Consider the following 12,488-nt stretch of genomic DNA (forward strand, 5'->3'; position numbering starts at 1 on the left):
CCGCCATCACCTCATATTTCAGCATGATAATGCACGGCCCCATGTCGCAAGGATCTGTACGCACTTCCTGGTGGCTGAAAATGTCCCAGTTCTTCTATGGCCTGCATACTCAACAGACATGTCACCCATTGAGCATGTTTGGGATGCTCTGGATCGACAATTTGTTCCAGTTCCCAACAATATCCAGCAACTTCGCACAGTCATTGAAAAGGAGTGGGACAACTTTCCACAGGCCACAATCAACAGCCTGATCAACTCTATGTCAAGGAGATACTGACTGGTTTTCTGATCCACGCCCCTACCTTTTTTAAGGTATCTGTGACCGGCAGATGCATATCTGTATTCCCAAGTCATGTGAAATCCATAGACTAGGGCCTAATGAATTTATTTGAATTGACTGATTTCCGTACATGAACGGTAACTCAGGAAAATCTTTGAAATTGCTGAATGTTGAGTTTATATATTTTTTCCTTGAATATAGACTACTCGCCAGGTATTCAATAATAAACCCTCCCTTTTGTAGAACATCCACCTGGTGGCCAAGTGGCTGGGCAGCCTGGATAAACTAGTGGAGCGCTACAGCATGGGTAGCCATGATGACTATCGCGTGTACATGTCAGCTGAGCCTTCGCCCACGCCAGAGTCGCACTACATCCCCCAGGGCCTGCTGGAGAATGGCATTAAGATCACCAACGAACCGCCCACCGGCATGCAAGCTAACCTGCACAAGGCCCTGTATCTCTTCAACCAGGTAACACATACGTACGCTCACACACACAAACAAACACTGACTTTACAAAACATTAAGAATGCGTAAAGGCTCTTAAAACCATTTTTTTTTTATGATTCATGCATACTTTCCTAACCCTAAAATGTGCCTAAATAATCTACAAGATCAGAGTATTTTTACCAGTTGGTGCTGAAACGGAGACAACTATGCATATACACTGAGTTTACAAAACATGCTCTATCCATGACAGACTGACCAGGTGAATCCAAGTGAAAGCTAGGATCCCTTATTGATGTCACTTGTTAAATCCACTTCAATCATTGTAGATGAAGGGGAAGAGACAGGTTAAAGAAGGATTTTAAGCACTGAGATGTGTGCCATTCAGAGGGTGAATGGGCAAGACAAAAGATTTATGTGCCTTTGAACGGGGTATGGTAGTAGGTGCCAGGCACACCGGTTTGTGTCAAGAACTGCAACGCTGCTGGGGTTTTTACGCTCAACAGTTTCCCGTGTGTATCAAGAATGGTCCACCACCCAAAGGACATCTAGCCAACTTGACACAACTGTGGGAAGCATTGGAGTCAACATGGGCCAGCATCCCTAGGGGGGTGCAACTCAATATTAGGAAGGTGTTCCTAATGTTTGGTGTACTCAGTGTACAGTACATGCACACACTTAAATTGAATTTGAGTTGAATGTAATCTCTTCCCTATATCTACGTGTGTGTTAGGACACTCTGGAAATGTGCTCTAAAGAGTCAGAGTTCAAGGTGATCCTGTTTGCGTTGTGCTACTTCCACGCTGTGGTGGCTGAGAGGAGGAAGTTTGGAGCTCAGGGCTGGAACAGATCTTACCCCTTCAACAATGGAGACCTCACCATCTCCGTCAACGTGCTCTACAACTACCTGGAGGCCAACTCCAAGGTGAGTGTGACGGACATCACTAACTACCTGGAGGCCAACTCCAAGGTGAATGAATGTGTGACTGACATCACCATCTCTCAATCAGCCTAGAGCTTTATGGCCCTGCTGCACAACAGCCATCGAGGGACTGCTTTCTTTGAAATCAATGAAAGCTGCTATACTGTTTGCCTTGCATCGTGTCCAATGTCAAGAATCGCTGAGGTTCAATGCTCGATGGCTGACGTGCGCATTCATTCTAATCAAATAAGTTGATTTTGGTTGGTTTCTGTGTAGCAGGTAGAACGGCACATTGGTGGCAATGCTTGTAGTGTGTGTCTGACCCCACTCTCTCCCCCTTCTTTTTTCTCCATTTCTCTCTCCCTCCATTCTCTCACCCCACCTCCCTCTCTCCCCCTTCTTCTTTCTCCATTTCTCTCACCCCACCTCCCTCTCTCTCCAGGTGCCGTGGGACGACCTGCGCTATCTGTTTGGGGAGATCATGTATGGTGGCCACATCACAGACGACTGGGACAGGAAGTTGTGTCGTACCTATCTGGAGGAGTATGTCAGACCTGAGATGCTGGAGGGAGAGCTGTACCTCGCACCCAGCTTCCCTGTCCCACCCAACTCTGACTACAAGGTTTGGAACACACACACGACAACACCCTTAAAAACTAAAAATATTGTTACCTATCAGTAACCCTCAGTGTGTGTGTCCAGGGCTACCATATGTACATAGATGAGGTGCTGCCTCCAGAGAGCCCCTACTTGTACGGCCTCCACCCCAACGCTGAGATTGGCTTCCTCACCATCACCTCAGAGAAGCTGTTCCGCACCGTGCTGGAGATGCAGCCCAAAGAGTCAGACGCAGCCGGGGGAGGAGGGGTGTCCAGAGAGGAGAAGGTATGAAAAACACTATCACCACACCTCAGAGCCTTTAATTAACCCCCACTAGAGTCCTGACCTGTGTGTGCCTGTGTTATCCCCTACAGGTGAAGGGCATCCTGGATGAGATTCTGGAGAAGCTGCCAGATGGTTTCAACATGATAGAGATAATGGCCAAGGTGGAGGAGAGAACTCCCTACATCATCGTGGCCTTCCAGGAGTGTGAGAGGATGAACTTCCTCACCAAGGAGATCACGCGCTCTCTCAAAGAGCTCAACCTCGGACTCAAGGTACGGGAGAGAGAGTGTGTGACATGACATCACAGTGGTTGTCTGTAGTCATACTGAAAGGAGTATACAGCGAATGGTGTGACCAATGTTCCCTCATTCTTTCCAGCACTGAGCAAATTTCAGGTCTGCTGAGCGCAAACTTGAACGTTGTGAAAATTCTGTGCAACTTCCAGCGCATGTTAACAGTGAACACTGAGGCTGTACCCACTTTAAGTTACAGTTTTAACAGTGGTCAAGTAGGCTACTGTGGCTATTTGATCATAATGTAGGCCTACCAGTGGCTTACCATCAAAAACAATGGAGAAAATACATCCCATAACATTTTAACATGGAAATAGCTGTTCTATCATTCAGCCAATGTGTGGTGTTCAATGTAGGCCTACATTCCAAGAGTCTTTTGAAAAAAACATGCAGGGCTTTACATTAACATGTTTATCTACCTGTCCTTCAGACAAGGTGACTGAAAATGCTGTTGTGTTTGATGCAAGAAACAACTTTACAAAATAAAATGCTTTATTATTCTCATACCATTATTACAGATAATCAGACAAATTATGCTAACCTCTGCCTATTGGCTACATAGCTTATTCAAGCCTGTCTCAAAACACAACACTGCCCCTTTAAGACAAAAAAAGCTCTTTACCTGACTCGCTTTTCAAAGATGTCTAGAAATGTACATGTTTTGTGTTCTTGTAGGAAGCAATCACTCCCCTATCGCTGACTACAAATGATCTATAACTGGGCTAATAGCTCACTAACTAGCAAAGGATATGAACAAAATGTGCATCTCTCGCTTTCATCTCAAAACAAGCGCATCTACTCATGATCACTTATGCTGTAAATAAAGTCCAGTTCAAAGTAAATGACACAGATCCATACAGTATATGTCAATGGTCTATTTGTATATACAGTAGCCCTACTGCAGCTCTGATTGTTTATGCCACACCGGTCTGTGTAGGGTACGGGCTGAGTAATGCAATAGAATCCTACTTCGATGCGTTCTGCCTACAACAAAATCTCTTGCATAGTTCATTTTGTTTCGGTATGTTGCGTTGAAAGTGGCTAATATTGCGTTGATTCGATCACAATTGCCACAGTAAAGGGAAATGTTGGTGTTAACAGGGAAAACTCTAGAACAGTAGTCACCAACCTTTTCCGAGTCAAGATCACTTGAGTCAAAATGCAAGCCGAGATCTACCGCTTAGATTTTTTTTTTTTTACATGACTTAAAACGTAAGCCTATGCAACATTAACCAATTAAAAACAGTACTGTATCAATGAGGTTTGTGCAGTGAGCTATAGGCCCAATACATTATCACCGCATATTAGCTTTGTTTGAATTGCCCTGCCAATGCATTGTTGTTTCAAATTTTGAGGTAGGCTATATGATCATACTGGTAATAGATCCGTTGTTGTATTGTGAGGCATAGCTGAGTGAGCATACATTTAAATCATTTTTTATTTTACTGGGCTGATGGTGCCTGCATCTGATGGTCAGTCTCAGTGGAGGGAGAGAGCAGCAGACTGAGGGTCTGCCTCTTAACACCGCTCCGCTCTCTCTTTCCCCCACTGACACTGACCATAAAGGAACACCGTCTTCCAGCTGATAGCGAAATACATGTAGCACCTGTTAGGTTCTAAAAACTGAAGGACAACTATGAAAAGCTAAAACCAAGTTTATTCACCCAATGTGTCAGACAGCTGAACAGACAAATACATGTTCCCACCAGCACAAGTATATATACCCCAATTTAGGTGAAGTCTCCTCCTTCCCTCTAAACATTACATATTTATTGCTAGGCAGGAAGTTAAGTGATGTGAGTAATAATCTGTTCCTTCTCCATTACTGTGACTTGACCTCGGCCCCTATTCCTCACTAATCCACAGCTCTCCACCTTTGTCAGTGCCTTTCCCTTACTTAGTAACATTCCAAGCCCCTGGCTCATATCCAACCTTAATTGACTCCCCCATATACATTCCTCCTACAGAAAACCATTAACTTCTGGTGTAAAAACTAGACTGTGGCTCTTCTCCTTTCCACAGGATACCTGATGATTAACAATATTACAAGTTTAGAAGTCAGAACCCATCACACTGTATTATTTCTGCCTCATGCACAAATTCATGTTTTTACTCCAATGAACGGAGAGTGAAATATTCCTTGATATTAAAAAAAAAGACCCAAACCGCTAATAATAACGCAAGCCTGTAAATACACTTTCCTACTCATTCATTACTGCTGAGTGGATATTGGAAGAATGTGCATTTTATGGCTTATAAAAGGTGTTGACAGTGCTAAGAAATTAAACTCACTCATTAAAAAAAGCAGCATAAAATAAAGCTACAGCAGAGTTGATACTTTGATTTCCATACGTTTAAAACCATGACTAGAGAGACTGTCAACAAATATATTTGTTGACAGTCTCTCTAGTCATGGTTTTAAACGTATGGAAATCAAAGTATCAACTCTGCTGTAGCTTTATTTTATGCCTGCTACTTACTACAGACATGGTAGTCTGAGCAATCTGATTGGCTAGCAGTAGGCCTATAGTGCACTTGATTTGCTCACTGGGCCCGCCGGGAAGGCAGAGTGTGTACCTTCAGACAAATGAAATGGCAACAGTTCGCCTACCTGGCGCGTAGGGCAGCTATATCGGGTGCACCTACCACCAACAGCCCGAGAATAATAAAAAAATAGAAAAAAAATAAAGAGATTAATTGACTGGTTGATGACCACTACGCTATAAAGTTCAATCTCCTGCTTCTCTCTGTGGGCTGATATTTCTGCAAGGCAGTCCCGGGGGATACTGTGCGCAGCTCAGATGGAACATTGGGTGTGACATTGTCTTGTCTGTCCGTCTCTGTAGGGTGAGTTGACAATCACAACCGACATGGAGGAGCTGGGTAACGCTCTGTTCCTGGACACGGTGCCAGAGTCCTGGACCAAGCTCGCCTACCCCTCCCTGCAGGGCCTGGGGGGTTGGTATGCAGACCTGCTGCTCAGGATCAAGGTACAACATCATAATATACTCTCTGATTAGGAGACATTTTTGCCCTCAGAACAGCCTCAATTAGTCGGGCCATGGACTCTACAAGGTGTCGAAAGCATTCCACAGAGATGCTGGCCCATGTTGACAGTTGCGTCAAGTTGTCAGGATGTCCTTTTGGTGGTGGACCATTCTTGATACACACAAGAAACTGTTAAGAATGAAAAACCCAGCAGCGTTGCAGTTCTTGACACAAACTGGTGCACCTGGCACCTACAGTTGAAGTCAGAAGTTTACATAAACTGAGTTTAAATGTATTTGGCTAAAGTGTTTCACAATTCCTGACAGTTAATCCTAGTAAAAAAGGATGTAACTGAGTCAGGTTTGTAGGCCTCCTTGCTTGCACACGCTTTTTCAGTTCTGCCCACAAATGTTCTATGGGATTGAGGTCAGAGCTTTCTGATGGCCACTCCAACACCTTGACTTTGTTGTCCTTAAGCCATTTTGCCACAAATTTGGAAGTATGCTTGGGGGTCATTGTCCATTTGGAAGACCCATTTGCGACCAAGCTTTAACTTCCAGAATGATGTCTTGAGATGTTCAATATATTAACAAATTTCCCTTACTCATGATGCCATCTATTTTGGGAAGTGCACCAGTCCCTCCTGCAGCAAAGCACCCCCACAACATGATGCTGCCACCCCCATGCTTCACGGTTGGGATGGTGTTCTTCGGCTTGCAAGCATCTCCCTTTTTCCTCCAAACATAACGATGGTCATTATGGCCAAACAGTTCTATTTTTGTTGTTTCATCAGACAAGAGGACATTTCTCCAAAAAGTACGATCTTTGTCCCCATGTGCAGTTGCAAACCGTAGTCTGGCTTTTTTATGGCGGTTTTGGAGCAGTGGCTTTTTCCTTGCTGAGCGGCCTTTCAGGTTATGTCGATATAGGACTGGTTTTACTGTGGATATAGATACTTTTGTACCCGTTTCCTCCAGCATCTTCACAAGGTTGTCATGCCTATGGTCAATATGGTTTGACATATATCCCTATGGGGATTACACAATGTACATGGGACAATATTTTTTAAATGTCAATTGCTCCAGATTTGAATGACAACCTCAAACCAACTATAAAATTGTAGAAAATCATATACTTATATTGAAAGAATTTAATGAGACAACTAGGTGTGCAACATGAACATATTGTTCCATTTACATTGTGTCATTTATTGGATGTTCCCCAACTAGCCCCAAAGATTGGATAGCCTAAGTTAAACCAATTTTGCCACGGTCGCACAAGCCGGCTGAAGCTAAATTGGGCGAAAGAAGTCGGCTAGCTTGCTTGCTAGTCTAGGCGACTTCGATACAAAACCTGGTTAGACTGTTTCAAGTTAACTAGAAGGGTGAGTGAATGTACTTTAACTCTGCCAAAACCGTACACAAACGCTTCACACATTCGAACACAAACACATCAAAGCACAGCTCCAAAACCCAGATGTTCTGTCGCATTTCCTAATGAGGAGAATTGAACAGATGCTAAAATCAGGAAGTTCAGCCCCCCTTTAAAGCCAGGTAATTTCCAATTGAGCCGACATAGCAGTGTTTACCGAGAATGAGATCTCCGAACATTGTATTCGAAAGACGCATTATCGATAACACGCGATCGTATTGAATATTCTGTCTATACATACTCTGATCACTTTTGTCTGTGTAGGAGTTGGAGTCGTGGACAGCAGACTTCGCTCTCCCCACCACGGTGTGGCTGGCAGGGTTCTTCAACCCCCAGTCGTTCCTGACAGCTATCATGCAGTCCATGGCCAGGAAGAACGAGTGGCCTCTGGACAGGATGTGTCTGTCTGTAGAGGTGACCAAGAAGAACCGCGAGGACATGACCAGTCCACCCAGGGAGGGGGCCTACGTCTACGGACTCTACATGGAGGGTACGGGTTATCATCTTGGTTGCATTCTAAAAATGCCATCCTGTTCCCTATATAGCTAAAACACACACAAAAAATGCCATGCCGGATTTTTTAAGTGATATTTAGTGGTATAACACATTTGCGGCAATTTTATCCATTAGCATCCATCTCCTGGAGATGAATAAGTCAGTCAATAATACACATCAGGTGCAGTCAAAACTTTAATACCATTTTTTTTTTTTTACTCATAAAATGATCTTTTAGGTTACAAAGAGTCATCCATCCACACAAAGTGCCCAGTTCAGTTTCTGGGGTGACTCACTGTATGAGCTGGTTAGTGCAGGAGTTCCCAAACATTACAATAAAATCTATGGGCAAAAACACATTAGCTAACATGGGCTAATTGATCTGGACATTTCTGAATAAATAGCTGTCTATGATATGGAATGACTGACATGACAAGAGGAACTGATGATGCACTACCCAATTTCTAAATTGTACCTTGTGCATTCTACTATTCCAACTTACTTTCAAGTTCAGTTCCTGGGATGACTCACTGTATGAGCTGGTTAGAATACCGTAGTAAACACTGCTAGATCAATTGTTCTTAAGGCTCCTCCAGGGATCTCAAAACTCCACACACAGCGGGCTGTCTAGTCACCTTCACACACACACACACTACTTTCATCATGTACCAGATTCCACTGTCAATACAAAACTAATGGAATGGTTATGGAATGTACAAAACATCCTGTACTAACATTCGTCCTGCTGGCAACATGTACTCAGCATGTTCATGGAAAACACAACTAGTTTCCGTCACAAAAATACTGCTATTTCTCAGGCATTAAGAATTAAGTGGTCCATTTGTACAGTAGATATACACAACCATACAGTCTCATTGTGGAGAGATGATGTTTTTATATGTTTAGAGTTCAACTTTTTACGTTAGGTATGTGTGTCTGGTTGTGTATGTACAGGGGCACGCTGGGACACCCAGACGGGGGTGATAGCGGATGCTCGTCTGAAGGAGCTGACCCCCAACATGCCGGTGATCTTCATCAAGGCGGTACCGGTGGACCGACAGGAAACCAAGAACGTGTATGAGTGTCCTGTCTACAAGACCCGCATGAGGGGTCCCACCTTCATCTGGACCTTCAACCTCAAGACCAAGGAGAAGCCTGCCAAGTGGGTACTGGCCGCTGTCTGCCTCCTGCTTAGTGTGTAAGAGAGAAAACACAGAAACACTCAGACCACTTTCATCCAAAATACCTTTTTCATTAATAAAAAGCATCAATGTTGCACAAAAAGAATTACAGATCTGTCATCTATGTCTATTGGAGGAATGTAATGAACAAAGCCATCAGTGAGGTGAGAGAAAGATGTGTGTTGAGCTTGGAAACGGTATGAAACAACTCCACTGTATCATGTACAGCTTTCTCACTGTCCCTAGGAAGGTCCACTAGGGGGCAGCCTGTACAAGCATGGTTAGGACACAGATGCAAAGAACAATACAGGCATGCACACACAAACCTCAGGTGATAACCTTTTGAATGTGAAATTGAGGTGTGATTATTGGAAAGCTTCCAGCCTGTTGTCAGTACAGTAACAATAAACGTACTGTAGATAACATCAATTTAACCACTCAGCTATTGTTAGAGCTAAGCTTATCTCTCCCTCCTCCCCCCTCATCTTCCCTCTTTGCCAGATCACAGCTACAGTAAGTACTTACTTCAACCACAGACTTATATAACCACGTTTAACTTTTATTCTGGGAGGGTGTACCTGTGAAACCACATGGAGATGGTATGGTGTTGATACTAGCGCACCAGACGCCCTCACAGCCAGTGGAGCTTACTCAGGTGTTCAAAATCACATAGACCGAGAACCTAATGTTTCTTAGGTAGTTCTTTATGAGTTTTAGTTTAGAAAATGATCTCTCTGCAGAAATGACAGTTACAGGGATGGTAAAAAGAGCTTGATTGCCATAGTAACATCAGTGAAACTAGACAGGGAGTTGTAGTTCTGTAACATTTTTAATTTAGCCTCTCATTCTCTTTAAAGCCGGGCTCAACACGTTACAGAAAAGATTAACTGTATAGGAAGCTCTGGGGACAGGTCGTCTGGATACTGGTCCGCCAGTATATTGCAAACAGATCAAATCAAATTGTCACATGCGCTGAATACAACAGGTATTACAGCGAAATGCTTACTTATAAGCCCTTAACACATTTTTCTTAACTGCATTGTTGGTTAAGTATTTACCAAAAATAATTAAAGAGCAACAATAAAATAACAGTAACATGGCTATATACAGGGAGTACCAGTACAGAGACAATGTGCGGGGGGACAGGTTAGTCGAGGTAATATGTACATGTCGGTAGATGTAAAGTGACTATGCATAGATAAGAAACAGAGTAGTAGCACCGTAAAAATGTGTGTGTGTGTGTGTGGGGGGGTCAATACAAATCCGGGTAGCCATTTGATTAGCTTTTCAGGAGTCTTATGGCTTGGGGTAGAAGCTGTTATTAAGAAGCCTTTTGGACCTAGACTTGGCGCTCCGGTACCGCTTGCAGTGCGGTAGCAGAGAGAACAGTCTATGACTAGGGTGGCTGGAGTCTTTGGCAATTTTAAGGGCCTTTCTCTGACACCGCCTGGTATAGAGGTCCTGGATGGCAGGAAGCTTGGCCCCGGTGATGTACTGGGCCGTACGCACTGCCCTCTGTAGTGCCTGGCGGTCAGAGGTCGAGCAGTTGCCATACCAGGCGGTGATGCAACCAGGATGTTCTTGATGGTGCGGCTGTAGAACTTTTTCAGGATCTGAGGACCCATGCCAAATCTTTTCAGTCTCCTGAGGGAAAATTGGCTTTGTCGTGCCCTCTTCACGACTGTGTTGGTGTGTTTGGACCATGATAATTTGTTGTGATGTGGACACCAAGGAACTTGAAGCTCTCAACCTGCTTCACTACAGCCCCGTTGATGAGAATGGGGGCGTGTTCGGCCCTCCTTTTCCTGTAGTCCACGATCATCTCCTTTGTCTTGATCACGTTGAGGGAGAGGTTATCCTGAAACCACATTGCCTCCTCCCTATTTATTTTACCTTTATTTAACTAGGCAAGTCAGTTAATAACAAATTCTTATTTTCAATGACGGCCTAGGAACAGTGGGTTAACTGCCTTGTTCAGGGGCAGAATGACATATCTTTACCTTCTCAGCTCGGGGATTTGATCTTGCAACCTTTTGGTTACTAGGCTACCTGCCTATAGGCTGTCTGATCATTGTCGGTGATCAGGCCTACCACTTACGTCGTCGGAAAACTTGATGGTGGTGTTGGGGTCATACTTGGCCATGCAGCCATGGGTGAACAGGAGGGGACTAAGCACACACCCGAGGGGCCACTGTGTTGAGGATCAGCGTGGCAGATGTGTTGTTATCTACACTTACCACCTGGGGGCGACCCAGGTGGTAAGTGTCCCAGGGTCCTTAGCTTAGTGTTGAGCTTTGAGGGCACTATGGCAATGAACGCTGAGCTGTAGTCAATGAATAGCATTTTTCACGTAGGTGTTTCCTTTTGTCCAGGTGATTGTCTCATCTGTGGATCTGTTGGGGCGGTATGCAAATTGGAGTGGGTCTAGGGTTTCTGGGATAATGGCTACAGATGTAAGTGCTACGGGTTGTTAGTCATTTAGGCAGGTTACCTTGGTGTTCTTGGGCACGGGGACTATCGTGGTCTGCTTTAAACATGTTGGTATTACAGACTCGGTCAGGGAGAGGTTGAAAATGTCAGTGAAAACACTTGCCAGCGAATGCTTGGAGTACAATTCTTGGTAATCCGTCTGGCCATGCAGCCTTGTGAATGTTGACCTGTTTAAAGGTCTTACTCACATCAGCTACGGAGAGCGTGATCACACAGTTGCCCGGAACAGCTGGTGCTCTCATGCATGCTTCAGTGTTGCTTGCCTCGAAGCGCCCATAGTCATTTAGCTTGTCTGGTAGGCTCGTGTCACTGGGCAGCTCGCGTCTGTGCTTCCCTTTGTAGTCTGTAATAGTTTGCAAGCCATGCCACATCCGATGAGCGTCGGAGCCGGTGTAGTAGGATTCAATCTTAGTCCTGTATTGACGCTTTGCATGTTTGATGGTTTGGAGGGCATAGCGGCATTTCTTCTAAGCGTCCGGGTTAGAGTCCCGCTCCTTGAAAGCGGCAGCTCTACCCTTTAGCTCAGTGCGGCTGTTGCCTGTAAGCCATGGCTTCTGGTACGTACGTACGGTCATTGTGGGGACAACATCATCGACGCACTTATTGATGAAGCTAGTGACTGATGTGGTGATCAACTTAGTAGAAAACAGTTCTTGAGGGCTGTTTGCGATTTCGTTCATACTGGTGAACCGGTGTTTGAGTTGGCTGGTTGCAAGATCAACAGTCCCTTATCTCTGGTATATCTTGGCATCATTCAAAACTAAGTTTATATTGTATATAGCGCAATGGACAATACTGTATAATGCCTAATGTCTCAGGAAAGGCTGTCTGAGTTGGCAATACTCAGTATAGAAAACAGTCAGCCCACAACCTGCAAGGACTTATATAGGATACTAACATTAAAACAGTCATTGCAAGTCACAATTCTATACCTAAAACCTTGATTTTGGACAAAATTACCTGAATGGACTACTACCACCAAGGACTATCAAGAAAAACTAAAACTTCTAACAAGCCAAAACCTGCAGAAGAAACACAGCGGAACATGGAAAAGCCATCCAACACAACATTGAGTG

General features: G+C 44.3%; 2 protein-coding genes across 3 annotated transcripts in view; one reads left to right on the forward strand and one right to left on the reverse strand.

Moving 5' to 3' along the window:
• The window catches only part of LOC120029603 (dynein heavy chain 17, axonemal-like), a 96,035-nt gene extending 87,092 nt beyond the window's left edge, over positions 1–8,943 (forward strand). Inside the window, exons 70-77 of the mRNA XM_038974889.1 lie at positions 524–751; positions 1,461–1,652; positions 2,092–2,271; positions 2,352–2,534; positions 2,624–2,806; positions 5,674–5,817; positions 7,511–7,736; positions 8,696–8,943. Coding sequence (XP_038830817.1) covers positions 524–751; positions 1,461–1,652; positions 2,092–2,271; positions 2,352–2,534; positions 2,624–2,806; positions 5,674–5,817; positions 7,511–7,736; positions 8,696–8,943 — 1,584 coding nt within the window. The remainder of the gene's footprint in view (positions 1–523; positions 752–1,460; positions 1,653–2,091; positions 2,272–2,351; positions 2,535–2,623; positions 2,807–5,673; positions 5,818–7,510; positions 7,737–8,695) is intronic.
• The window catches only part of LOC120029604 (CDP-diacylglycerol--glycerol-3-phosphate 3-phosphatidyltransferase, mitochondrial-like), a 31,090-nt gene continuing 26,529 nt past the window's right edge, over positions 7,928–12,488 (reverse strand). Inside the window, exon 10 of one of the 2 annotated variants that reach the window (XM_038974890.1) lies at positions 7,928–8,928. The gene's annotated coding sequence lies outside the window, so the exon portion shown is untranslated. Of the gene's footprint in view, positions 8,932–12,488 lie in introns of both variants that reach the window. The other variant, XM_038974891.1, reaches the window with a different exon arrangement.

This window comes from Salvelinus namaycush, chromosome 35, assembly GCF_016432855.1.
Source record: "Salvelinus namaycush isolate Seneca chromosome 35, SaNama_1.0, whole genome shotgun sequence".
In the NCBI taxonomy this organism is placed as follows: domain Eukaryota; kingdom Metazoa; phylum Chordata; class Actinopteri; order Salmoniformes; family Salmonidae; genus Salvelinus; species Salvelinus namaycush.